Source organism: Gymnoscopelus braueri (assembly GCF_963280865.1).
Source record: "Gymnoscopelus braueri genome assembly, chromosome: 2".
NCBI classification, from domain to species: domain Eukaryota; kingdom Metazoa; phylum Chordata; class Actinopteri; order Myctophiformes; family Myctophidae; genus Gymnoscopelus; species Gymnoscopelus braueri.
In genome coordinates this window covers 50,514,131-50,541,996 of record NC_137604.1, presented here as the reverse complement: position 1 = coordinate 50,541,996, position 27,866 = coordinate 50,514,131, and the positions used below count along the sequence as shown (strand labels likewise).

General features: G+C 41.6%; 1 protein-coding gene across 2 annotated transcripts in view; it reads right to left on the bottom strand.

The window, feature by feature from the left end:
• Window positions 1–27,866, bottom strand: part of LOC308074703 (netrin-1) — a 76,502-nt gene that overhangs the window by 12,289 nt on the left and 36,347 nt on the right. The window contains exons 3-5 of one of the 2 annotated variants that reach the window (XM_080414208.1): window positions 16,091–16,279; window positions 5,334–5,483; window positions 2,822–2,875 (exon numbers count right to left, since the gene is read on the bottom strand). In XM_080414208.1, coding sequence (XP_080270334.1) covers window positions 2,822–2,875; window positions 5,334–5,483; window positions 16,091–16,279 — 393 coding nt within the window. The remainder of the gene's footprint in view (window positions 1–2,821; window positions 2,876–5,333; window positions 5,484–16,090; window positions 16,280–27,866) is intronic. The other variant, XM_080414209.1, reaches the window with a different exon arrangement.

Sequence of the window (27,866 nt, the reverse complement as noted above, 5' to 3'; positions counted from 1 at the left end):
CACTCAGTTTGACCCCCCCCCCCCCCAGAAAGAAACCCACCAGACCCTCCATTCACTCACCCCCCTTCCCCCGCCCCGCCCCCCCCACCCCAACTGAGACACAGGGAGGCCACCTGCCTCACAGCTGTCGGCCCCCCCCCCCCCCCCCGTCATCTCCACACTCAATAATGTGGTTCAATCTGTTTTCTCATGCTTTTTTTTTTTACGATACATATTTTCCCTGTATGTCTCTGTTTCTCGGTTATACCATAATTTATACATCATTCTGTTCACTATTGCTTTATTGGAGGAAGACCATCCTCGGTTAACATCCCATTAACCTTCTGTTCTCCTGTTCTCATTCTTATTTGTCTTCCCAACTGTCATCGTTGTCTTCTTTTCCCTTTTGTTCTTCTTCCTTTTATTCTAACCTTCATCATCATTGTCACCAGCATTATCATGGTCTTCTTCTAGATCTCTCCCAACCTCTCCGCTATCTCTTGCTTTACAAACATGGGACAGCCTGTTACTTTAGGCTGAGGAGAAGAATGCTCCAAGTATAGGACGATGCCCTGATAAGAGGACCAACATCTGTTTGCAATCCCATATTGGATGAGATCATAGCTGTTCAAATACCATGTTGTCTAGAGAGAGTTGGGTTTTTGCTCCGGGACCCTCTGAGGAGATCCAGTAATGTAATGTATGCATCCTCTGCATGGGCCTCAAGCCTGGGTGGTCCGTGGGGACCCCATAGCTGCCCCTAAAAATCTGACGTGACCCTTGATGTGTCCATCAAGGTGCAGCACTTTGCATTCTGAGTGATGTCGGGTCTTCTTCTCCGGGCAGAGCGAGTAACTGGGGGGAAATGGCAGAGCTCTTGGTTGTGATTAGATTACTTATTGCTATAGCTGCACGGCCACTGTCATTACAGTTTCCCCATGAATGTTTACTTTGGTTCAATGATATGGTTTAATCCAGTGGCTCTCAACCCATTCAATCCAGGAACACATCTACAAATATCTTCTAAATCTTAACAGTTTTCTGAAAATATTTTGTTGCTATAATATCAGTGGTAGCAAAGATTTGAGTCAAACATTTCCCCTTTAAAATGTATATATATATTCATAGCTTAAGTGGAAAATATGCTTAGTGATTAAAACTGATTTTGATACTGTATGTTTTGCTGGGGACCCCCTGGAACCCCCTCAAGAACCTCTGGGCATCCCAGGACCCCCCAAAAGAAGAACAGCACGTCACTCATAATGAAGTTTCTAATGTCTTCAGTAGTTACGAGAGTTGGATATTTTAATCACATAGCATAAGAAGGAATGCATACACTTTTAGGTCTGCTTTGCATTTGTTCATTTGCTCAAGGTGATAGGGCGACCGGGGGCATTCACTCAGTTACCAAGAATTCCCCCAGAAAGGCGGAGAAAATTTCCTACGCCCCAGAAAGTGGACACATTCCTGACAAGGAGGGTACAGAGAAACTCCAGATATTGTTACAGCACACCACCCACAGTGCAATATGAAGACAAAGCGTGAAACAGGGGGAGACGAAAAGGTTGGAGGAGAGAGAATAGAGATTGAAAGAGAATAGAAGGAGGTGGAGGAGAGTTGGGGACCAGCGGTTCCCTGACTGTGCTGTCAATCGGAGCTGTCAAGGAGGCATTAGAGAGTCGCACAACAGCTGCCGGAGCTTCTTGCATGCTAGGTTTGCATGTGCGTGCGGCCAAGTGCGTGCGTGCATGCGCGCGCACACACACACACACACACACACACACACACACACACACTAGTCTAGGCCTCCTGTGTTTACTTGGAAGGCACAGAGTGAAGTAGCTACCAGCTAGATGACTTAACTTTTTCCACCACGAGGCCAAAGGACCAAATATGCAACCTATGTTGCGCATTCCAGTGGAATTTGAGGAGTCACTTAGCCCATATGTGGCATGTCTGATGTGTTTTTGTTTTTTGTCCTATATGTCAGCATATCTAAATCTAAATAACTGACTTTCAAATACACAGAATCTGATGTAAACAACTTACACTGTTTTCATTTAGTTATAAACGTTGCCAACCCAAACATCTTACTTCATACCAGCAATTAAAAGAAAATGAGATGCCTCTATGCACTGGTCATCTTAATATAATTTTAAATGATGTTAATTGACTCGGAATATACCATAGATTAGATGGATAATACTGCCCCAGTGCTTCATTTTGTCAGCAGCTGCGTGTAGCTGTCAGTGTGTAATTTGGAAGGGGAGAGAGTAAAAATGTTACTGCATCATCTAAGTTCCCTTAACCCTTAGCGTAGAATGCCAACTTTTACAGTAGAATCCCCCACTCTGCACCAGAGATGAGATATACAGACAGACAGACAGGATAGATAAAAAATCAGTAATTCAAGTAAACTAGGCCCCCATGCTGTGGTCTACACAAACACCCCACTGCGCTACAGTTAGACAAATTAATTGGCTCAAGTATGAGAGATTAAAGGAGGCTTATCCCAGGGCCGCCACTAATTGATTTAATATTCATGAACTCCTAATAAGAAGGGGGAAGGCTAGAGGGATCCAATTTACTGTGTACTCAGTCAGTTCTTACACTTGTGAAAAATATCTGTGTGAGAACTTCCCATGAGCCCAAACTTATAAATACTGTACGGATTTCCACTGTATCCTCACTGTTTTGCCTCAAGACACGATGCGCATCAGCCAGTATATGGCCTTTGTTGTATATTACATTGCTGATTAAGAACTAGCACGTAAACTAACTCATATTTGCAGGACACAAATACGACACGAAATATGAGGTGGATAGCTGTGGGTGTACTCACCTGACGGTTCCTCCGTACTGCTAGCTGTGGTCGTAGGAGGAGCGACTGGAATCTCTGCTCTCATCGGAAAAAAATAACAGACAAACACAAGTCAGTTCTATTATAGTGAATGAACAGCCACATCAAAATTGCCACGTAGAAAAATCTTTATATGAAAGTACAGTAGCCTATAGTGTATGCACATTTGAGATAAAAGGAAATAAGTGTATGAGAGGGAATATGTAATGTTCCGGGCCATGTGCTGCAGGTGAAAAGTGCTGTTATTTTAGTTTTTCCAGCAGACAAGCTCTTCGTGTTGATATAAACTCTTTTCTGGTTTCTGTGAATCTGCCACTACAGTTACAATGTCCCTCACAGCTGTAAGTACAACAGGGTCTTTATTCTCCCAGGTGGAGATGTATCTGGGAGATAAAAAATCAAAAGGGGCAAAGGGGTATGAAATATGTAACCGTTTCATTCATACATATATATTTATATTTCACACTCCGTACACCTGTTATGCAAAAAAACGATAAAAGAAGTGTCGGTGGTTTTGATGTCCCAAGACTTGATTCTCTCAGCCCTCCTTCATACTCTGTGTTGTAGTCACACATTGGTAGGAAGTTGACACTAAGAGAAGCCATGCACGAAGATATTCTCCTCTGATCTCCAAAGGAGCATGGCGGCAAAACAGAAGATACAAAACACACAATGCATTTTTGTTACTATAGACAGGGGAGATAAGAGCCCACCAGAAGGTTTGTGCAAGAGTGGCGAAGGGGGGTATGCAAGGACAAAAGACGGCAACACAAAGACATACCAAAGACACACATATACACAATAAAGAGGTGCACAGCGCTGAGTAAAGTTTGGCGAAGTTGTGAAGGCTTTGCTTGTTTGCACAGTTCAAGAGTTTGTGTATTAAGGCAGAAAGAAAGAATCAAGTCTTTTGATCAAAAATAGATCTGGCTTTTTCAGCCAGTTTGGGAAAAGGGCCTCTTTGGTTCCATCCTGAACATACGGCACATATGGATGTATGTAGTTCATCCGCCATAAATCAAAACCGTTCCAAGCCGTAATCACACACGTGCCCATTGTTGATTGTGGATAGAATCGGGCTTTTTCACATGAAGAACTGGTCTGCGTAATGACAAGAATAACAATCGCTGCCAAAACAATGGCGCCTGGGGGCCCAGGGGTCGCTTCACTGAAGTCTTGATTTTCGATGTCATTGTCAACCATCCCGCCCATCCTCCGTCGCAAATCAGTATTCGGCCTCCAAACGCGTGCCAGTTCAAATAATGAGCCAGTTTCTCAGGATTGACTCGTGGATTTATGGCTCACACAGTGCTGGAAGGTATATATGAAGTCAGAGATATACTATGACTCATTGTCGGAATTCAACTTGGCAAGGCCCATTGGAGGGCTGTTAAAAAACGAAACTAGATTACCGAGTGATGCTGAGAGGAACTCCAGGGACTTGAACTTCATCTCTCAGGGATCTCTGCCTGTGTAACACCTCCGTTCTTATGTGACTTTCCCAGGAAAATCAAAGATATCCAATATCCAATAAGTATATTTAATTCATCCCTTTGTTGGAATTCAGCCAAGCCTATAATAGCCTATTTAATCCCCCAGCATCTAATTATATTGACAAAAGCAGCAATTAAGACATGTTGTTTTGAGAAGGCAACAAAGAGCCAATTAAAGGCCAGGCTTTGTGGTTCATGGTTCTACAGTCGCCATCGGCATAAACCACTCTCTGCTCTACTCGTATGGGATGCTACAGTAAAAATCTAAAAATCTTGAATGCTTTAGTTCAGCTCCTGTCTTCAGGCACTGAAATAGTGCATTACTTCACCAATCACACCGTAAAAATGTGGTCCATGTGGTTCCATTTGTACTCTATCAGAGTTATGTTAACACTCAGGATTTCACTGTGTACAGGAAGGTGATTTTTGACTGCACTTCCGAGGAGGGTTGCTTGACTTCTAAATGGATGGTGGGAACGTCGTACCTTGAGGAAAAAGACTGTTTTACCAGTTACACTGTGCAACCTAAGCTTCATGTGGTTTAATTTTAGATCCGTCAGGGTTTAGAGGTGATGGGTGCGAACAGTGTTCTGGGCACAGGCTTTACTCTGTAGATTTATGGGGCTTGAACCTGTCGACAAATTGAGAAATCTGTGGCAGAGTATATAACCTGGGGGGCTCAATTAAATGGTGTATTTGTTTAAGATACATTTACTGGTCAGACTACACACAGTCAGACACGAAGCGCTTGTCTGAGGAAAAGCAATGGAGGAGAAAAGATGCAAACCCAGTGGATGACTTTATCTGCTGTTTGCAGTGTATATCTGGGTGTGTTTCATCTAAGGCAGGTCTGAGTGTATTCTTGTATATGTGTGTGCGTGTGTAAGAAAGTGTCCTTATCCCAGATGATATTTTACTCTTGAGGGTTTTTGTGGGGTATCAGATGAGTATATACAGTTTATATGTAATATATTGCATGGACAAAGACTGCTTCCACGTACTTATGCAGGGGGCAATGGGCGAGCGGCTCTGCTGGTAGCCTTTAGCGCAGCGGTTGCACGTGATACCAGTCACGCCGTCTTTACAAGGACATTGGCCCGTGGTGTGGTTACAGGTTTTGCCAGCAGCGCCCACGGGATGGCAATCACATGCTGTGAGGAAACAGGAAGAAAGAGAGGCATAGTGAGTGGTGACACAAACACAAACACACACACACACATGGGAAGACACAAACACAGATACGATTAAAGAGAGTACAGGTGAGAACACGAAAGTGGTGGTGGAAACAATAACAGAGTTAGAAAGGAGAGTGTTCAGGGACAGGTGAAGCTGCATGTGCATAGAGAGACAGAACTTACTTGGGTCCATATGATGTCACAAGCTCACAAAAACGCTGAAAAAACACCCCAACAGTTGACATTCCATCCTGAATATACTGTACATGTACAAGAGACATTTCTTGAAAATCTGGCATTAATAACTCTAAGACTCCCGAGCTCTCCATCACCTTATGTCCTTGGAATTGATTCACAGAGGTAGATCAAGTGGATCGTAATTTCAGGACAGGAGTGTGAGTGTGTGTGTGTGTGTGTGTGTGTGCGTGTGTGTGCGTGCGTGCGTGTGTGTGCGCACGCACGCATACAGTATGTGTGCAGTGTCCACTGTATGAAAGTTGGTGTGCCAGGGCTGGGGTTGTGCATGTTTACCAAATGATCAAATAAGGAAGGATAATCCTAATTGGCTGTTTCTGATTAATGCGGCGCTTTGAACGCGATCCCAAAATGTCTGTCACACTTCCTCACAAACTGGGGGGTCTATCGAACACATATGCTTCAGGAATGTAATCATTTTCCAATTGCCTCCCCCCCCCCCCAATCCAAGCCCCTAATTCATTTCAAACCCAAACCCCTCTGTCAGACTCGAAAATCAATGTTGAATAACAGTTATTTGAGAGCCTTTCCTTTTGATCTACTTCGATGTATTGATTTTTATGTACAGTATGTCTACTCTGGCACAGAGGTGTGTGAATTAATAGTGAGCCACACAAAATGTACAGTAAATTATGTTACTCTAATACAAAACAGAACTTTCCATTGACATATCTACACGCTAAAATATTCAGTGTAGAGGTATCCATTTGTAACTCTGAGCATTTACAAATGTAACCAAATGGACCCTGTGGTTACATTTGTACACTCTCAGAGTTAAATGAGCAATTTTACGGTGTACCCTTTTTTTAAGCTAATACTGTTGCCAAATTAATACAACTACAAATATGTCACTCAAATCATATGTGTTGTATTATGCGTATGCCGTGGCAAAGCATGCTTTGAGCCTGGAGGCAGGGCCCGGTCTGCCTTCTCTCTCTCCCTGTGCCGTGTCACTTGTCGCTGTGAAAGCCTTCAAAGGCCCGGTTGAATGATGTCGTTTGTGGTTTGTGAGTGTACTTAGTGGTTAGGCCTGTTGTATCTGACCACGCTGGGAACGCCGTTGTCAAGGTTCTTCAGCCCTGCAGGCCAAATGACGCCATCGATATGGATGCTATTCACTAACCTAAGAGCAGAACTGAGCGGTCTGCCCGAGTTGTAAATATTTGAACTTTTTAAATGGATAGTTTAGCTTTCTCGTTATTCAGGTTCAATACTTTAGATGGGACTTAATGATATCCACAATGGTGCAATTGTGTAAAATAAATTAGGCTAATAGTCTAGTAATCCAAATATAGATGACAGCGTGATGTATTTTTATTACGTTGTGCCTAATTTAATCTGATCTTTCAGTTTAAACATTTGATATACTGTAGTAGTTTGACCCACAGTGCAGTGGATACGGCTGTGACTCCCGCTTGGTTTCAGTGCCTGCGTCAGGAGACATGAGCCCTCTGTGGGAACCGCACACTGCAGGTGGCCTCGGGGTGAAAAACCCGCTGTAAACCGGTAATGTAATAGAGTTTCTATTCACATTATCTTCGGCCTTACATCCTTTAAATTTGCTGTTTATGTGATTTTGGAGAAGTGTAGGACTAAACCATTTGAGACAGCTGTTTATACTTTTGAGTGGTAACTATCAGTAGAATACAGCCTATAGTCTCACTCTCTCCCCTTTATCTTTATTGTCTGTTTCCTGTGATTCTGTTGCAGTTGCTGCTCTTATCTCGACCTGTCAACAAACTGATGTATGTATGTATGTACGTGCACGCGCGCGCGTGCGTGCGTGTGTGTGTGTGTGTGTGTGTGTGCACGCTCGTGCACTCATGCGCGCACGCACGTTCGCTTGCACATACGTCATGTCAGGGAAGAGTAACCAGTGGCCATTCAACTTTCTTATCAGACTGTCTACTTTAAAGTGTGTGTAATGATTAGGTGGCTGTCAGTGCTTTCATTGCTTTCTGCTTTCATAGTTTTGTCTGACACGGTAGGAGAGAGAGCACAAATGTGCGCACACCCCCCATGCACACACCAATCTGGCATGACTTAGGGCTACACGGTAACCTCTAGAGTGTTCCGCATAGAAATGGACCACTAAGAGTCAAATGAACCTGAAGAAAGGGCAACGTGTATCTCTGGCTGGAGGTTCAGAGAGCTCAGGTTGTCTGTGGGGTGAGGGGTTGTGTGTCTCCTACCCAAATAACTACAACTCAGAGCCTCTCGTCTGTCAGTAAATCAAGGTGCACAGCACATGGCCTACAGGTGGGATGTTCCTTTATCTCCTCCTCGTTTTAAAGGCTTTTCTATAAGTTGCGTTGTGATCTTTAAAAAAAATGCATTTCATTCTATAACGACATGCCCAAAATAGGGTTGAAAGCGGTTAAAAATCAGGACACCTCGGCTGCATAATTGCCGATAACGGTGTCAGCCAAAAAAGGCAAATAATGGCAGATAAATTGGTCTGGCTTAGTTCACTCACTGTCATCTTTTTGGCTTGCTAACACATTGGCCAACTTGCTGGCCAAGTGGGCTGATTTACTGACTGACTGACTGACCGGCTGACTGACCGGCTGACTGACCGACTGACTAATTGCAGAAGCCCGAGTGAGAGTTTACTGGTGTAAGTGTTTGTGTTTGTGTCCACTCCACTCAGTAGTCAAGTGGTTGGAGACGCTCCTTCAGATGGCTCAGGGAGATAAGGAGAGAAAGAGAGGTCCTATTCCCTTTGTTATCCTCCCAACCACATGAACCCTATTCTGGGCATGTCATGATAGACGAACATTCTGCAAAAATATGCAAACATTCGGCAAAGAGATTTGCTACAGAGGGGAAAAAAGGAGGGGACCCCAGTCAATGAAGTACTGTACATATACTGTAGGGTTATAAGTGGTTACTTGAAGGAAACCACACTCATGAATCAATGCTGAGAAAAGGTGCGAGGAAGTGAGCTGGGGGAACCTTTTGGATTTGTTTGGAGGAGGTGATTATGATTCTGTGGGTATGGGCTTAAACTTAATTCATGCCTCTGCGAAAAAGTGCTGTGCGGCACGTTGCTCCGAAAAATAGTTGACACCTTTTTTCAGTTGAAAATGCATTATTTTAACAATATAAGCCTTTTTTGCCAAAACATAAATTAGTCTTTAGTCCTATATAATTACATTAGCCCTGTCATTTTCCTAAATGAAGATCTTCTACTAAGATAGGCTCTGAATGTAGCCCAGAGTCAGTTCCTAACGTTGAAAAAAAAGGAGGACTTGGCTCTGGGAGTCACACATTAAAGAATGTAGACTGTTTTTGGTTAATGGGGAGAGTGGAAGGCATTTCAAAGGCAGGCGGTCGGGCCGGTCTGCTTCAGTGGCTTCGTAGGAGGCTGAGATTGCACAATGTGAGAATTTTTTAACGCTGCCAATCGTTTACCATAAAGCCTGTGTTTGAAGTCTGAGCTCTTGCTCCCCTATTTGGTTTTTGTGCCTTCTGCGCCAATAAGAATAATTTGTTGGCTGCTGGAGAGTGTCCAAGGCTAGCCAAGGCTGTGTTCTATTATAATTAGGTTTCTGCTCCTCCGCAAATATCTGCAGAGACCAAAGAAAGAGATATGGTTATGGGGTTGTTACGCTTGCACATAAACAGCTTTTCTAAATGACGTGTTTATCTAATATAAACTGGGTGCCTTGCTATCTGCATTATTTTGTTTTTATTACTCGAAATAATAAGCTCTCAACGACTGTGACAGTCGGGCTTTTGCCCCTTAAAAAGATTCACGCTTTGGACAAACGACATTTTATGCACAACGCAATACTTGTGTGTCATTCTAATTGAAAACAGCTCACCCTCTGGAAACCCAAAACAAAAAGTGAAGTCATGAAAAACAATATTTTCAAATCCCTAACAGAATACGGTTTATATGTTGTTAATAAAAAAGGCTAACTGTGTGTCAATGAAAGACGTATGCTGAGCAGTAAGCAGCAGTGAGTAGTACGTTATTAACTTTATTCTAATCAAATCAGACCATCGCTGAGTCAAAAGCTAATTGACCTCTGTGGAAAAATATGTTCCAAATTATTTAACTATCGGGTGTAATCATATAATGGCCGATGTTAGGATTTGCATCGGAAGGAGTGTAGAATCAGTGTCATTGATTCAATGCCAAGTTGCACAGGTTTGGTTATTTTAACTTTGATTGTTTTCTTTGGCAAAGGTTCAGAGAATCGCCTCAGTATACAGTATAGTGTATCTATACCTTTTATGAATAGCAAATTGTTATAGATATGAAGGTGGAGCTTGGGAGATCAGTTCTATTACAAGTCACCATTTAAAATTAAGTCAGAGAGACAGAAACATAGAGACATATTGGAAAAACAAATTGGAATATCACTGTAGTCAGCTGATTAAACATATCAGTGCAAACATACAGTATACAATTATCTTTGTAGAATCGTGTTTGTTCTCTACATTACAATATCTGGCTAAGGTGTTCAAAGACCACCCAGAGAGCTGCCTGACTGCCCACCTCTGCCTCACAGCATCTGTTTGTCATTTACCTCTTCAATATCACCTGTTTAAGATCAACTTGAGCATTTCTCTATCAAGTCAGCTCAGTAGGTTTGTTCCTGTACTTCTACTCCAAAGAATCTGCACCATTTTACTCAGCAGCTTCAGTTGTGTTTTTTGTTAAACACACTAACAAAACATGCTCTGTGTTTACAGTCTCACTGAATGAGTTGTAGATTTGTACATTTACACAGTGTAAATCTAGCCACTGGGCACAGCTCATTCTCAGTAGGACAGGCTCTACATTTTGCTTGTAATGGCCTCCCATGTTAACTACTTTAAACCTGGTGATCTGCCTGTGTCTCCAGTGGTTATTCTGCTCCTAAATCTGTTCACTAAATAGCACTATTTAATAGACAGGAGGAAATAATAACCAATTATTCAATAAATAACCAAACTTCCCAATTGCTGTCATTGTCACTTTGTTGTGATATGTACAATGCAGAACAAATGGGCAGAAATTAGTTTTAATTAAATTATCTTGAGTTATGATATTGTAGATCTGACATAGGAAAAGCCCTGCGTGATGTGATTAATTAGGAAAGAGAGAGAGAGAGAGCACTCTGTAATATAATTACACTCTCATATCTTTAATTTATTCACCAGTAACATTCCAAATATAGTTTGTAAAAATGTTTTAATTGGCACGAGAATACGGGTCATGCTTCATGTCATTTGTCAGCTTGGTGTAATTACTGTGGATTCTTTATTGTAAGCCTGTTTTGATGTAATCGAATACCGCAGTAGAACTTGGACAGAGTTTGCTTATAATTATGTGAGGGGGGGGTGGCGAGTCGGGGGACATAAACTCTGGCAAATTTCAGGGATTAAATTGAACAAAACCGCTTAGGTAAGCTGACAATTTTATAAATTATGATGAAATCTGTTTACCCTTTGGTTTCAGAGTGAGGCAATAGTGCATGTAACGGAGTCTGTGAGAATTTTGTCCCTTGTGTGGGTGAGATAGTGTTTCCTAGTTGGAGGACCCTACCTAAATGAGTATGTGACATGCCATGCCCGGGGCCACAATATCACACTTCTACTATAAGAGCCTGTGGGAGTAGCGTCACCACCATACTATAACTATAAACTGTACATGTAGTACAGTATGTTGTAGTAGATTGTGTTGCTGGATAGAGTTTACATAATGGTTCTGTTCAGGGCATAAGGAGATCACATAATTTGATGCTGTGTTCTGTGTGTGTGTGTGTGTGTGTGTGTGTGTGTGTGTGTGTGTGTGTGTGTGTGTGTGTGTGTGTGTGTGTGTGTGTGTGTGTGTGTGTGTGTGTGTGTGTGTGTGTGTGTGTGTGTGTGTGTGTGTATGCGCATGTTCATGCATACATGCAGGTTTGTAGTAATGACAATGGGAGCGACATTGTCACTTATTTTTTAAAGCTACCAAATAATCTCACCTTCACATACGTTATATAAAGATACATTTCAGACGTGGTTAACATACATGCTGCTTACATTGTAATAATACTGAAAGACAAACGGAATTGTTACCAAAAGCTGCAATGTTGCACAGATAGAGTTTACCACAACTGTGAGCTCTTTGCTCAAGCTTTCCAACTTTTCCTTAGCAAGAGAATAGGACCACCAAGCAGTTATAACTAAGTCATGAGTAGGAGCACCAAGCAGTTATAGAGCATGGACAAACAGTGAGGAAGGAGAGAGGACACATGCATAAAAAGCACAACAAGAAAAAGATGAAACAGGCAGAGTGCCTTTCAGTTTCCAAGTTGGTAGCACTGCCTGGTTATCAAAAGCTTTGCAGAGAACTTTCAGAGCCTGCCCCACGTAAACAAATGGACACATAGGCTACTATTCTTTACTGTACTGTACTGTTCAGTATTGTCAAGATGCCTGGGATTCATGGTCGATGCATTTTGTACATATTTTGAACATTGTTTTGACAGTAGGAGTTTTTCAATATCTATACTAATAAACGATTTGCCCATTATTTACAGTAGCTATATGCAAAGTAAACAAGAATCGAATTTTAAAAGAATTCACTTTGTATTCACTCAGATGTTTGTGAATGCAAAAGCGGATGTAGCCTTGCAGTAGTTAACATTAGGCACATTAGCCATTGGGGAGAAACATTTCATGGCATTGTCATACATTTAAAACCCAGTGTCAAATTCAAATTGTTATTTCCCATGAATAAAATGTTCTTACAGTAGGTTTCACCCACGCGTGTTTGAGGAACAAAGAGTTTTTTTGCTTTGTTTGAGCACACACCACAAAGCTACAGTATACTCATTAAAAACAGCTACTGTGTTTTTCTGTTCTACATTTTGAAGCTGTTTTAAAGAGCCCTGTGTATTCAGTCTAGAAGGACAAGTAAACAAACTTAAATCATCTGACAAAACAATTCCTCTATAAATCCCAGGATAAAATAATACTCTACAGGACCTTCAGGCAATATGTCTTTTCCAATATGAGAGAAACAAACCCCCATGAAAATGAGTTATGGGATGCTGAAAGAATCAAGTCTTGGACACATGAGAAGGGATGTAAAAACGAGAGCAAAAAAAAAAAGAAAAAGGTTAAATCCCTGCAATTAGCGAGCCCGCTGGATGTAGCAGAGGATAGGGGTTAATGATACACAACGTCCTGCGATGATGAATGTCTGTTTGCATTCCCGGTCGACAGAAGAATGAGGCCAAAAGACACAGAAGGTGTTAGTGTCGTGAATGAATGCAGTAACGAGATACCAAATGGATTATGGATATTTCCCAATGACTGTTTTTGTTATGAATTTTTGTTAATGCTGAGAATGAAAGATATGCTGGATATGGTGGGTGGATGTCAGCAATCCAGTGAGGTTGAATGGAAACCGTGCCATTTTTTTTGCCTTTACCACTGGATTGACAATTGTTTTGATACAGCAGCACCAAGCATAACTTCATGGCAAGCAAATGCATGTTTTTGAAAGGTTGTGAAAGTGATATATTAAACGGGGCAACACGTGTCAAATAAACATAATAAACAACAGATTAATCATCAAAATACTGTCAAGTAGGAGAGACATAAATCAAAATTATCTGCCAAAATCTGAGGGAAAACAATACACATACTGGATACACTCTGAATAAAATCAAACTAACATCAGCCCCAGATATTTTACCTGCCGTGTCAATCCCACTGGTAGGTGGGTTTATTTATTTACTTCCTGGTGAATGATGTGGGAAAACTCTGGCTTAAGCTGTCAGCGAGCAGCTAACATTTCCTTATGGAGCAGGTATGTCTTAACATGTGAGAGTGTGTGTGTGCATGCATGTGTGTTTGAGCCTATGTTTTGGAAAGGTGTGTGCGTGTGTAGTGTGCGCGTGCGTTTGCGCGTGTGTCTGTGTCTGTGTGTGCGTGCGTGCGTGCGTGTGTGTGTGACAGGGTTATTAACCAAAACTAAGACTAAAACTGAAAGGGAAAAAGTTATTTTGTTAAAAAAAAACAAGTAAAAAAAACAAGAAAGAAAACAATGTACAACAAACTAAAACAAAATGGATGTAAAATCAACTTACAGTAGTTTTAGTTTTCCCTCTCAGTTTGCACTGTGGTCACTACCTGGTGAATCTTTGTTCAATGTGGGACTTTTAATACATTTTAATACACATTTTGTAAATCATATCTGATGTCATGCATTCTTTAATCCTACATCCTTTTCAGCTTCTATAAATCAAAGGCTTTCCTCATAATACATGGAAACACTCAAACTATAATATAATCCCCAAAAACTAGTCAATTCCTAAAACTATAGATGTGCTCGTAAAATAAACAAAAAAACGCGCGTGCGTATGTTCGTGCGTGTGTATGTTCGCGCGTGCATGTGCACAGTCCATACAAAGCACGTCTGAGGTGTCTCTGGGCTTGTTTGCACAGGGATTCGTCTCCTGTTATCTTTCCCTCGAGCTATAGCAGAGGTGAGAAAACACAGCCTTCTCTCTCTTCCATTCTTTGACCCTTATTAGCCATGGTGAGGGCTGATGGCATGCTATCCATCCCCACAGTGTGTGGTGAGAGGAGAGCACACCTGTGTGGGGCTATCTTCCCTCCCTAAACCCTCTCAGCTGTATCCCCCCACCCCCCCATCCCCCCCACACACACACACACACACACACACACACACACGCACACGCACACACACACAGACTCTCCCCATTCCATCTCCCCCCCCCCCTCACAACCCCTATCCCCCTCCTTGCTTCCTCCCATACGCCTCTTTCTCTTAACCGGTGTTTCTCCCTATCTATCCATCCATCCCTTCATCGCCCAGTGGTGGAAGAAGTATTCAGATATTTTACTTAAGTAAAAGTAGAAATATCACAATGTAGACCTGTTACAATTAAGTAAACGTCCTGCATTCAACATTTTACTTGAGTAAATGCACAAACGTATCGGCATCAAAATTAAGTTAAAGTGCCAAAGTACTAAGATTTTTTAAAAATTGTCAAACTTATTTGAAAATAGCTGCAAGATCAGCTATTTTTGACTAGACAAAGTATACAATAGCGCCTAATCTGTGAATGTATGTTTTGTAATCATCTGCTTTCGTTCAGTAAATATGAACGAAAGCTGTGAAATAATTGTAGTGGAGTTAAAAGATACAATATTTGCCTCTGAGGTGTAGTGTAGTAGAAGAATAAAGGATTAGAAAAATGTACATATTCAAGTCAATTTGAAGTACCTCGAAATTGTACTTAAGTGCAGTTCTTGAGTAAATGTACTTAGTTACTTTCCACCACTGCTCTCGCCCCTCTCTCTCTCTCTCTTCCTCACTTCCTTTTAACCCCTCCTCTCTCCTTATTTCCATCCCTCTCTCTGCGTCGGTCCTTTCACTCATTCTTCTCTGACCTGCACGGAGGATCACTTCACACCTTGAGGTGAGGCGTGTTTGTTTTGCTTGTCCTGTCAGCTCTGCACCCCCTCCCCAACCCAGCCTCGAAACGAAGCCCAAATAACTCAGTGTCAATTGAGGGAACACCCACCCACCCCAGTCCACCCATACCTGCCCCCCAACCCGCCACAATTCTGACAGACCCCTAAAACTCATCTCCGCTGACAGAGAGAGATGAGGGCGAGACAAACTCTGGAATGTAAAGGTCTCCTGTCTGCGTTTTTTTTTTTTTTTTTTGGTCCCCCTCCTACTTCCTGTCATTTATCATTACCTTAATTCAGGGGTCTTCAACGTTTTTCAGGCCAAGGACCCCCTAGCTGAGATAGAGATGAAGCAGGGACCCCCTCTATATTGTATAAAATTGTGTTCAGATTAAACTTTATTTGTTTTACTTTGTCTGTTATTTTCTCTCTGTCTCTACATCTATACCTATTTGCCAAAAATAGCCGATCTACAAGCTTTGTGAGCTTGTAGATCGGCTATTCCCGGCTAATGTTCCCCTTAGAATAGGGATGCTAGGGTTCAACTGGTTATGCTAGGGTTCAATACCTGTTGTTTTAGAAGGCGGTGATTTAAATAATTGAATCCATTTTCCAGATTTAAAAGTTAAAGCTCTAATACACTGACGAAGGTCACCTAGTTAAGAATAGAAGAAAGAAAATCTAAATTTGGAAAAGCCCTTTCTTTCTGGGGAATTATTTATTATTTCTAGTACTGTATACAATCGCTAAAATCATCTTTAAACGACAAATCATATCGCTGGATTTGTACAGACCTTTGAAAAGACTGCCTGCCTGCTTGTGACAGCTGAATAAAAGTGAGTCACGGACAACAAAAAAACGAAAAGAAATGCCGGAAAGAAAAAAGACACAATCCATACCTTTGCAGGCTTTCCTGTGAGAGATGGGCTTGGACAGATCTCGGTAGTAACCCTCCTTGCAGTAGTGGCAGTGGCGTCCGGCCGTGTTGTGGCGACAGTTGAGACAGACTCCACCACTCTTCCTCCCTGACAGTTTGTACAGCTCCATGTTAAAACGACAGCGTCGGGCGTGAAGGTTACAGTTACAGGCTGCAGAGAAAAGTACAGGATGCAGAGAGATTAGATCAATATACCGGCTCCTATTTTTCTATTCTTATTTAACCACTCGAGCCCTTTATTTTGTCGTACAACATTGACAAAAATAGCCAATCTACAGGCTCACATGTTGCAATGCAACACATTGTTTGTAGCTTATAGATCTGCTATTTACGCTATTTAAAAAAAGGCTCACCTATTATGACATGCCCAAAATAGGGATGCCAGGGTTAATGTGGTTAAAGAATTGATTTTAAAAAATCTTTCGGCAGCCTGTTGTTTATCTTTTTTGCATGAAATACTAGATTAAAGGTTGGTTAAAATAAGGGTTAAATGGCTCTATATTCTGATAATACTCATTGCTACAGTATTGAGTGTTTGTTCAGTAACAGGAGTCTCCATGTCTCTCCAGCTCTTTATTAAACAGAAAATGCGTTTTCAGATCAGGATACCCTTTAATCCAATCAGGATAGAGAACTCACACAGGATACAGATTAAACAAGTGGAATTTGAAGTGATGACACAAAGAAATGAGCAGACAAAATTGGAATAGGAATACTATAAAATTAAAGCTGATGAATGGGGACTTTTAGTAGAAGACATGCTGCTCCTCTGATTCAGACTTAAGTTATCAATGGTGCACTCAGGTTCTTGTACACAACAGTACATATTTATTTATCAAGATTAAAACACCTCAGGGCGCCCGCTGGCCTAGCGGCATATATAGGCTCTAATGCAGCCTAACAACGCGCCACGGGTTCGAATCCCGATCCCGATGACCTTTGCTGCGTGTCACTCCCCGTCTCTCTCTCTCCCTAAAAAATAAAAAAGGCCCTAAAAAATACTGGAGAAAAAAAAAACCCTTCTTGACACAGGGGGGCTTCTGTAAAATCCTATCCCTGAACAAAGCGATGTGAGAATTTCAGCTCGTCAAATAATGAGGCCAAATATGTGGCGTCTCATCCCACCTTCTCACTCTCCTTCCTCTCTTTTGTTACTCTCACTTCCTCTACCCTCTATTCAAACTCTTTCTCATTGCTGTTCATTCTCCATCCTTTAAAGGACCATAGTAGGCCTACTGGTGGTCTGGCATGTTTAGTCCATTGACTATGAATCACAACATACTTGACATGACTGCCAACAATATATAAAAACCATACTGTGGTTTTTGGATTTTCGAGGAAGCCATTGGATTCCTTTTCAGTTTGGAGTGAATATCAACTTGCAGAGATCTGATTGGACAGATCATTGCATTGCTATTTTTTGTCAAAGTTATGTTGTCAGTGTGTTTTAATGCATTTTAAAGTGCAGATTGATTTGAAGTCTTGTTGAAAACAGTTTATTATCTCCAGGAAATCATACGTTAGACCCTGTTTGACCGTGTGTGTGTGTGTGTGTGTGTGTGTGTGTGTGTGTGTGTGTGTGTGTGTGTGTGTGTGTGTGTGTGTGTGTGTGTGTGTGTGTGTGTGTGTGTGTGTGTGTGTGTGTGTGTGTGTGTGTGTGATAATCTTGCATACCAGTAGGCCAATCTTGTGCATGCTGACAGCAGGCGAAGGACCTAAATTCTCAAATATTTGTATTTTATATTTTTATTATATCGGTCAACAACAACTATGTCATATTTTTACATTCATAATCGCAGAGCAATCGTACCTCCAGTATATGGAATAAGCTCCCCGTCTGGCTATGGATCAGATTTAACCAATCCCAGACATGCATCATGTCATGCTGCTGCATAAACACAAATGTACCCCACCCCTTCCCATCTTAAATCATAACAGAAAGTTTTTAGCGTTCATTGAACCAGGCAAGTCATTAATAACAAATTCTTATTTACAATGGCGGCCTGGCAAAAGGCAAAGCCACTTGAGGGAAAGGGGGTATGAAAAAAAAAAATCATAGTTAACAAAAGTTAAAATAAAAAGTTGATACTATTTACTAGTATGCAGACAGAAACAACAGGCAATACAAGAACTAAACAAGAGTGTTAAAGTTTGGGCATTTATGATGACTACATTTGACAATTTTTTGTCCCAGGTAATACGGTGGACTAACAACAGCTAAAATAATCATAAAAAATATCGATGTTTACTGTACTCAGTATCTACTGCAGGGGTTCTCAAAGTTGGGTCTAGGGACCCCCAGGGGTTCTTGAGGGGGTACCAAGGGGTCCCCCGTAAAATGTGTTAATGTAGCATCAAAATCAGTTTAACCACTAAGCCTATATACATTTGCAATTTTTGAAAAATTGTGAACATTTTTGAATAATTCTGAAAAAACATTACACAAATGTTCTCTCATGGGGATCCCTGGCACAAAATATTTTCAGATTGAGTCTGTGGCCGAATACATATCAATTTGGGGGTTACTTTACATAAGAATGTTTGATCTACTGTACCCACCATGCAGAAAGTCATGATGCTGATATTGCTCTTCCACACGATTTCCTTTAAATCTCATGAGAGAGGCTTATCTGCTGCTTGTTTACTGATGAATAAAGTTGCCACAGCCAAGTTTAATTAGCTTGCTGATGTTTATTCATGACACTTTGGCAGCAGAGGAAGAAGGCAGACAGACACGCTCGGCTTCATTAAGGCCTGCCGTCCGAGACACTGGTCCTCCACTGAGCCATGGATACGTTCATGCATTATTAATAAACGGCAAGACACAAGACTTCTGATACTGTAAAGCTGGAGTAATGTGTGCTAAGGTTCCGTGTGTGCACGGGTGTGTAGTGTGTCTATTTGTGTTATCTGTGTGTGCTTGCGAATCGGGGGCATCTAGGTGTCAACTGGGGTCCTCCTCTGTCTTGGAACATCTGTCCATATTTTTTCAGCAAACCCCCTCTTCACACAGCCCTCCCTCTCTCTATCATCTGCCACTCATAATGGAAGGGGCCAAGGTGTGTGTGTGTGTGTGTGTGTGTGTGTGTGTGTGTGTGTGTGTGTGTGTGTGTGTGTGTGTGTGTGTGTGTGTGTGTGTGTGTGTGTGTGTGTGTGTGTGTGTGTGTGTGTGTGTGTGTGTGTGTGTGTGTGTGTGTGTGTGTGTGTGTGTGTGTGTGTGTGTAGGGGTGTGTGTGTGTGTGTGACCCCTTCTGTCACACCAAGGAACTAATTACACACACACACACACACACACACACACACACACACACACACACACACACACACACACACACACACACACACACACACACACACTTTGCCAGTTCAGTTGCTTATCAGTGGGTTGTTTTCCCAGTATGTGCTTCCTGCAGGACAGCAGGGACCTTAATTAGTAGAACCCCCCCCCCCCTCTTTCTCTCTCTTGGCGGAGACTATGTTTTGCACCCTGTCTGTCCGTCCGTCCGTCCGTCCGTCAGTCCGTCTGTGAATAGCACCGTTGGCCCGATAGCAGCGAAACTGTCCACACACACTCCCCGATTGCCAGTGCAGAACCTCTGCCCCAAATGTTTCACATTGTCCTGTTATAGCACCACCAGGAGGCCGATTTTTGCTACATTTTGTCCAAACACGCAAATCTGTACACAGTATCTCTATAGTCATTAAACCAAATTATTTTTCATATTCCATCCTGATGTGAGTGGACAAAATGCCTCAAATCATGAACACACCGTGCCATTGCAGTGAAACTTTGCACACACATTGCCACTAGGCCAAGGAAGAAATGGCACCCTACATTTTTTAAATCGGCCTTATGGTGGCGCTATAACAGGCCGATTCGTGTTTTTACCTATATCTGGACCGATCGGAGTGAAAATCTGTATTACTCCTACAGATTTTGTCCAAACATAACACAAATCGGTACACATTATCTCTATAGTCATGTGATCAACACAAATCTGTCACATTTTTCATCCTGATTGGCTAAGATTAGCATCTAAAGTTTGCAGGAGTGGCTTGTTTTGAACAAAATGCCTCAAATTATGAACGCAGCGTCCGATTGTCATGAAACTTTGCACGCACATTCCCACTGGGCCGAGGAACACATACCAACCGGCATTTTCGGGGGCTTTACCTTGATTGGCAAACAATTGGTGGTGATTTGTTAATGCCTGTATTCATTTAGCATTTGAGACGATCTTTAGATCATGGAGCAGCGCCCCGCTGCGTAATGATAATAACCAGATCTGACTGGGTTTAGGCCTGCAGAACTTTGCCATCTCGGATCTGTGACATTTATATAGTAAACTTTTATATTGGCAATATAATATTATGTTCTAAAAAAAATCTCTTTTTAGTTTTATATCTAGGCACGATCTGTTATAATGGTATACAGTGCATCAGATAGGCCGCATTTTTGTTGTTGTTTTTTGGGCGGTGAAACCGCCCCTATAAGTGAGGTTTGGATATTTGTACAACAAATCCTGCGCTGTGATTGGCCAAAAATGTACCCCGCCTAACCCTGCACCGTGATTGGCCAATCACAGTCTATTCAGGACTGTGATTGGCCAGTGTCATGACACATGTGCATAGCCCTATATAAGAAACCATAACTTTAAAAAAAACATAAATTTGTTTTTTTTAAGTTATGGTTTCTTCCATCATAAAGAGTGTTTCAATAAATGTATTTATTTTTTGTACATGATTGGTTGACTCCATTCAGTATTGTGATTAGCGAGCAAGACACCGCCCACTTCACACAGGGTGTGATTTTTTACTTTTGAATGTAGTTGCACAATATCTATAATTGCGTTATATGGCATGTATTACTGGCCATTCAGATTGCTTCTCTAGATATACAATCACTACACCACACGCTCCCTGGGCTGTGTAGTGTGTCTGGGGATGATGACCACATTCCTATGACCCTGCATATCCTTTTAAGTAGAACAAACTGACCTCAACCCACATGAAACTGATAAAACTGATAAAATCGTTGCTGTGGGGCAGAATCCTTGTATCTCCATATTTCATCTTGTGTTTTTTCATAAATTAATACTCTGTTTGCCCTAAGGATGCAGGTTGAAAGTGGTTACGTCTGTCTTTGGGTTTTTAATAAATATTTAACCAATAAAAATAAGAGCTTGTGACTAAATAATTCCATTTTCCATAATATCCTGAGAAGTAATGGGTTTCCGCCTGACACTCATGATATGCAACATTTCTGATATTCATTTACGATTCATTTGATTTTTAAAAGGACATCATATTTGGGACATCATTTTACCCAAATAAATTCTCCTTTTCTTTTTGCGGGGGGGGGGCTTTTTTTCTGCGTTTATTTATAGTTTGTAGTAGAGATGGACAGGAAACAGGATGAGAGAGATGGGGAGAGACATGCAGCAAAGACCGTCGGGATCAGGACTCGAACCCGCGGTGCGCTATCAGGCTACTTATGAGCCTAGGTGCCCGGACCGCGAGGCCGGCGGTCCGGGCCGCCAACATTCTCCTTTTCAAACACAAAACAATGCATGGTCGTCTCCCCCCCAACCCCCCATTTTAAGGAGCGATGTGAAAAATAAAAAAGAGTACGGTATTTGAGCTGCCTGTAAATCCAGAGGCTGAGCCCACGGGGAAGGCTCTCCACGTTTAGCTAAGGTTCTCTCTGTCTCTCTCTCTTTGACTCGCTGCCCGGGGGCCACGCTGGTGAAACCTATCCCTCAGCCTGTCTGCGAGTAAAGAGGGATTTACTATGGAAGGGAGAATATCCGGGGTGGAGGATCAATGCACCATCTTCAGATAAGCAGGCATGTCTCTATTTCACGACACACTAATTCACACCCTGCCTAATGAAGGGAGAGGGGAATTCTACTGTGGGCTCGGGGGTAAATGGCAACTACTGGACTGCGTGTCCCAAAGTAAGAATACCAGATTTGCCGGTTGCTGGGATGACATATTATATCATTGTAAAGACAGTATGTAACCTGAATACAAAGGTGTGGGGGTGAATGCTACATTGTGTTTGCGAGCGTCCGATTTCATAAGATGTTACCTCAAGTAATGGGAGGGAGGGAGCCAAACACTTAACCCGTTAAAACCGGGAACGCATCTGTGTAACCACTTAAACCGTTATTTTATACTTTGGCTATTCAAAAATAGCAGATATACAAGCTCATAGCGCGGCACTCGGTGCCACGCTATAAGCTTGCATATCTGCTATTTCTTTTAAATCGTGAAAATATGTGCAAATCTTTGAATATATATATTTTTTTTTAAAGCAAATCTTTTTTTTTTACTCAAATCTTTGCTTCTGGGGGTCCCTGGAACAAAATATTTTCAGATGGGGGTCCACAGCCAAATACATATAATTTTGGAGTTCCTTGACATGAAAGAATTTGATAACCACTGATATAGAAACATACGTTTTTCAGAAAACTGTTAGGATTTAGAAGAGATTCTGTAGAATCGGAACCTCAGGCCTTAATGGGTTAAAACTCGCTGGAGGTGAGAGAATAGCCAAGAGCAACCTATCCAAAGCCTATGGAGACAGTATAGAGCCGAGCAGATAGGGAAGACCACCCGGAATCAGCCTGTACGTACGTGGAGAGAAACTGGCCTACAGAAGCTATTATCAAAATGACATCACTGCAGCCTTGTCCAGACTGAGGCACTTGAAGAAGATTTAATGAAATGTTAAATGTTTTTAGCCATAGCACTATTCAATGGTGTTAAAAAATCTACAAGCTCAACACGTCACATTGTGATGCTTTGTGAGCTTCTATCAATCTGCCTATGCCACATCATGGTTGTATGCCTCTGCCACCAACCAGTCTACCATTACATCATCCGTGTCTGTCCAAATTCATATGGTGAATGAAGACCTTGAAGTTATTTAAGGAATATGTTTTGTGAGGTCACAGTGGCCTTGACCTTTGACCACCTACTTCTAGTCAGTTCATCCTTGAGTCCAAGTGGACGTTTTTGCCAAATGCCATGAAATTCCCTCAAGGCGCTATAGTCCTGACTCGTGAGATATCACATTCACAGGAATGGGACAGACTTGTGGTCGCAGTGACCTTACCCTGTTGACCTTTCACCAGCTACACCTACCTAGTCAGTGCATCATTGAGTCAAAGTGGACCTATGATGCCTCTGGCCACGGCTGTCACTGGTAGAGACATCAAAAAAAGATATAGGTATGCACTGTGTGTCAGCCATGATCTGATGCCACAAATGACACATGTTACTCCGCTTTAAACCCGGCGTACAACATCCAAGTAAAGGCTTCCACTTACTACAGTAATCTTGTATTTCAATGTGCATAGTGATAGAGGTAAGTAAAAAGGTATGATAAAAAGAATACAAATGGGAGTAAATAGAGCCATCATTATCATGCACACACGCACAAAGATCCACTATACTCACACCTGCTCATTAGAGCCAGCCCAGCAGATATCAGGATAGCTCTCTGCCTCTCAAGAGAACACAGAAAAGATAAGCTGCAGTTTGCTCCCATCAGGCAAGCAGCTCACACACCTGCCTTCAGGGCAAACAATGATTCCCACCACCATTTACAAACACACGCGCACCCACCCACGCACGCACACACACGCACGCACGCGCGTGCACACACAGCACCTAATCCACAGTGGTAGCCAATTTCTTTCTCCCATCTCTTTGATACGTATAAATAGATAGCTACAAAGTTAATGTAGGACAAACATTCAATGCGAAATGATTCAACATGATCACTAAAAGATACATACTGAAAGAAATGACTTTGTTTTCTGAGCAGCGATATAAAATAATAATTTCAGGATTCCAACAAACAAAATTATTATTTAAAGTAGTTAAACTACCCCCAGGCGTCCATCTAAAACGTGTTAAATAATAACATTAAAACCAGGGTAATTGAGTTAGCTATATAAAGCTGCAGTTTATCTAAAGCTTCTCAACACCCCTCTTATAAAACAGACTTCAGAGGTCCCTGAAATGACCAAAAGCCGCAGAATAATTCAAATCACACAGCCACAATTTAGCAGGAATTTATTTTCTGTTTACCAGTTGTCATTCTGTCATCATGCACATCATAAGAAACCCAAACCAGGAAAATGGTGTTTGAGTGTTTTGGAAAGTTGGCCATTTAGCTTGTTTTCATTTTTTTCTCCAAGAGATTCCCAGCATATATTGACTGACCTCTGCACACAATCAGGCTTCACCAATTCTAATTAGAGTGCAAATTCTGCCTCAAGTGCTGCATTTGAGGTTCAGCTCAACTTAGTTATGATAAGCCTTGCACTTGAGTAATGTCAGTCATGTAAATATCAGTCTACATTTGATCGAATGAGACAGAGACAAATGAGCTTCACCTCCTCTTCCAGGATGTGTTTTAGCTGCAGGGTCCAACAACTTTAAAGCAAAAGTAAATGGCATGCAAACGAAATAGATAGATGTCCGGGAGGACTGCTATATTTCAAACCATATTGCATAACTGACCACCCACACTGAGATTCTACTTTCTTCCATGCCACACCGTCAACAATACCCCAACCGCTGATTAAATTTCATAACACCAAAAATTCCAGTCTTTTGCAAGGATCCAGGGAGGTCACAGGCCCTGACAACAAGTCCATGTACAGTTTGGCCATCAACCCTCAGGAGATGGTAGGCAGCCCAAAATCCACCCAAACAAATTATACCAACACCAGCGGCTGCGAGCAGGAGCTAGCCAGAGGCGCTTGCTTGCTATTCTGCTCTGAGTTTTAAACAAACACAAAGGAGAGCCCCCGCATACAGTTTACTTTTAATCCAATAGGTGCCCCAGAAAGTAACTCTTAAAACGCCTGAAGTCAAAATTAAGAAATATTGGGTGTCCACTCCATTACCTCTGCCATGGTTTGTTTTGGAAGTGGTTTTCATCAATTGGTCATGGGAGCTTGGGAGCAAAAGAGAGAGAAGAGAGAGAAGCGAGAGGGGAGAGAGAGAGACAGAGACAGACAGACTGACTGACTGACTGACTGACTGACTGACTGACTGACTGACTGAACGACTGACTGACTGAACGACTGACTGAACGACCGATCTGAACGCAGGTCACGTGCATACGGGAGGGTATGCACTCATACACAATACACACATACACAAAAGCACATGAATACACACATGCATACACACATACTGTACATACACATCCTTACAGGAATGTCAATAATGATGGGGTTTAACAGGGATGGTAATAAGAGATTATAATATTCTATTCGCTCTTTATTTCATTTTTCAAGTATTGTAATTGGGGGCACTCTAATTTGATTTGGCTACTGTCAGTACAATTTATTGTGTTTTTTGTGTGTGATTGGGTTGATTGTTGTATGTTTTCTTTGGTTGGTGATTCTATGTTTTTCTCTTTTCTTTTCTTTAAATTTTACACTGTCTGCACCTAGAACTTTCTATTCAAATAAGACAACATTCTGATCACATTAGGGTCTACCTCAGGTCCCTATAGTTTATTAAATTATAGTGAGGGGGTTTCAGGAGTCCCCAGCTAAATGATTTATAATTAGGAACCAAATGGGCCCATGCAGCTCTATAACTCTGAGAGTCTCTGTATTTTTATGTTGATTTTAGAACTGTTTGGTTGCTACTACTGTATATATGTCTATGAGATTAATTCAAGGACCCCAACGGAAACAAGTCCGCAAGGACTTTTTTGGTCGGACCTTTTAGACAAAGTATTATAAATGTAACTGTGTTGTTTTACATTCTTTTGCCTAATAAAATTTTCAAACAATCAATCAAAGTGTACGAATGGAACCAAATGGACCCTTAACGGGGTCCATTTGGTTCCATTTGTACTCTCTCAGAGTCAGAATGATGGGGGATCCGTGTGGCCGTAATGCATACCAAACTGGGGGTCCTTGAAATTAAAACATTCGAGAACCACCGCTAAAGACAACTATGTTGGGGCTGGCTTGCCCTCTAGCCCGCTAACCTGTGGGCGCCATGCTTAGGAGTGGTCTGTCCCTGGGGATCTATAGGGAAACATAACACACATGCCAGCAGAGGCTGGGAGGTTTGCTCGCTTGTCATGGCTAAACACAGAGTCAGATGTGTGTCAAGCAGCAGATCCCACTTAGAGATTCCACATTTTCAGGTCCCACATTTTAACCCATTAAGACCGGGAACGCTGTGTCATTTTTTTTATTTCTTTGGCTAGCAAATAGCAGATATACACGCTCATAGCGTGGCACAGAGTGCTGTGCTTTGAGCTTGTCGAGCTGCTATTTTCATGAAAATTTGTGCTAATCTTTAGTTTGAATATGTATATATTTTTAAGCGAACATTTGTAACTCAAATCTTTGCTTCTTGGGATTCTACAAAAAAAAAATTCAAATAACTTATGTTGCTATAATCAGTGGTTCTCAAACTTTTTCATGTCAAGGACTCCCAAAATTATATGTATTTGGCCGTGGATCCCCATCTCAAAATATGTTGTTCCAGGGACCCCCAGAAGCAAAGATTTTAGTTAAAATGTTCGCTTGAAAAAATATATATATTCAAAGATTTGCACACATTTTCAAGATTTTTCAAAAATAGTAGATCTACAAGCTCATAGTGAGGCACTCGGTGCCGCACTATGAGCTTGTATATCTTTCTATTTTTCAATAGAAATCAAAAAATGACACACAGATGCGTTCCCGGTCTTGATGGGTTAATCCACTCACCAGTTGGTGAACATCGGAACATATAATTATGTGGATGTACTGTAGGCACATGACAGAATGCCGTTAACGCAGCCAAACCACGCGTTTATAATGAAGACCGTCGCGGTTGCGAAGCGTTAGTGTTGCCCAATTTGAGGGCATCAAAGGGCCCTGCGACATGTGGATATGATGATATTTCTGTGTGAATATGATGATATTTGAGTTGACTTTTGTTTTGTTTTCCCTTTATAAGGCCTGGCATTACATTTTAAGTGCACAACTGTTCATTTTTGATTCTCAGACATGCTTGGCAGCCTCATAGGGCCATAGACAGCCAGAATAATTCTTTTCTATGATAAAAAAAGAAAAAAAAAGTTCAGTCCGTGGTCATTTAATTCTAGTGGCCCTGGTATAGTCAGGGTAATATTAGATTTGTGAGACCACACCATAGGCAGAGAATGTGATTCACAAGCTCTGGAATTCACACTATAAAGAAATAATCACCCCTCGCTGTTAATGACTGTTTTTCCCAAAACAAGCAAAGAATTTCACTCTTTTTTTTAAACCCCCATTATAACCGCTGAGCCAAAACACTGACTGATGAGAGACTGGGGAAATATTTACGTTAGCTCTGTAACCACGCCGATGCTCCGCATATGTCATACTCTGTCAGATATCAACTAATAAATCTATTTCAAGAGAACAATTAATTTAATTGCATCCTGTTTCCAGGGTCTGGATCGACTGTTTATTTTTCCTCGTATACATTGGAACAATATGAATTTCCATCTTTGTGTTTGTTGATTCAGACACTGCCACAATACAGTAGGGATTTCCCCAACGTAAAATGAAGGGGCTACTTGAAGTCATCTCAGGGGCTGAGATGATAGATGATACTGTGCTAAATGCTTTTTCTGTATCACTCCAAAAGAATCATGCATCGCATAAAACAATTTATCTTGGTAGCAATAGTTTTAAATAGCTATGTAGTATTTCTTT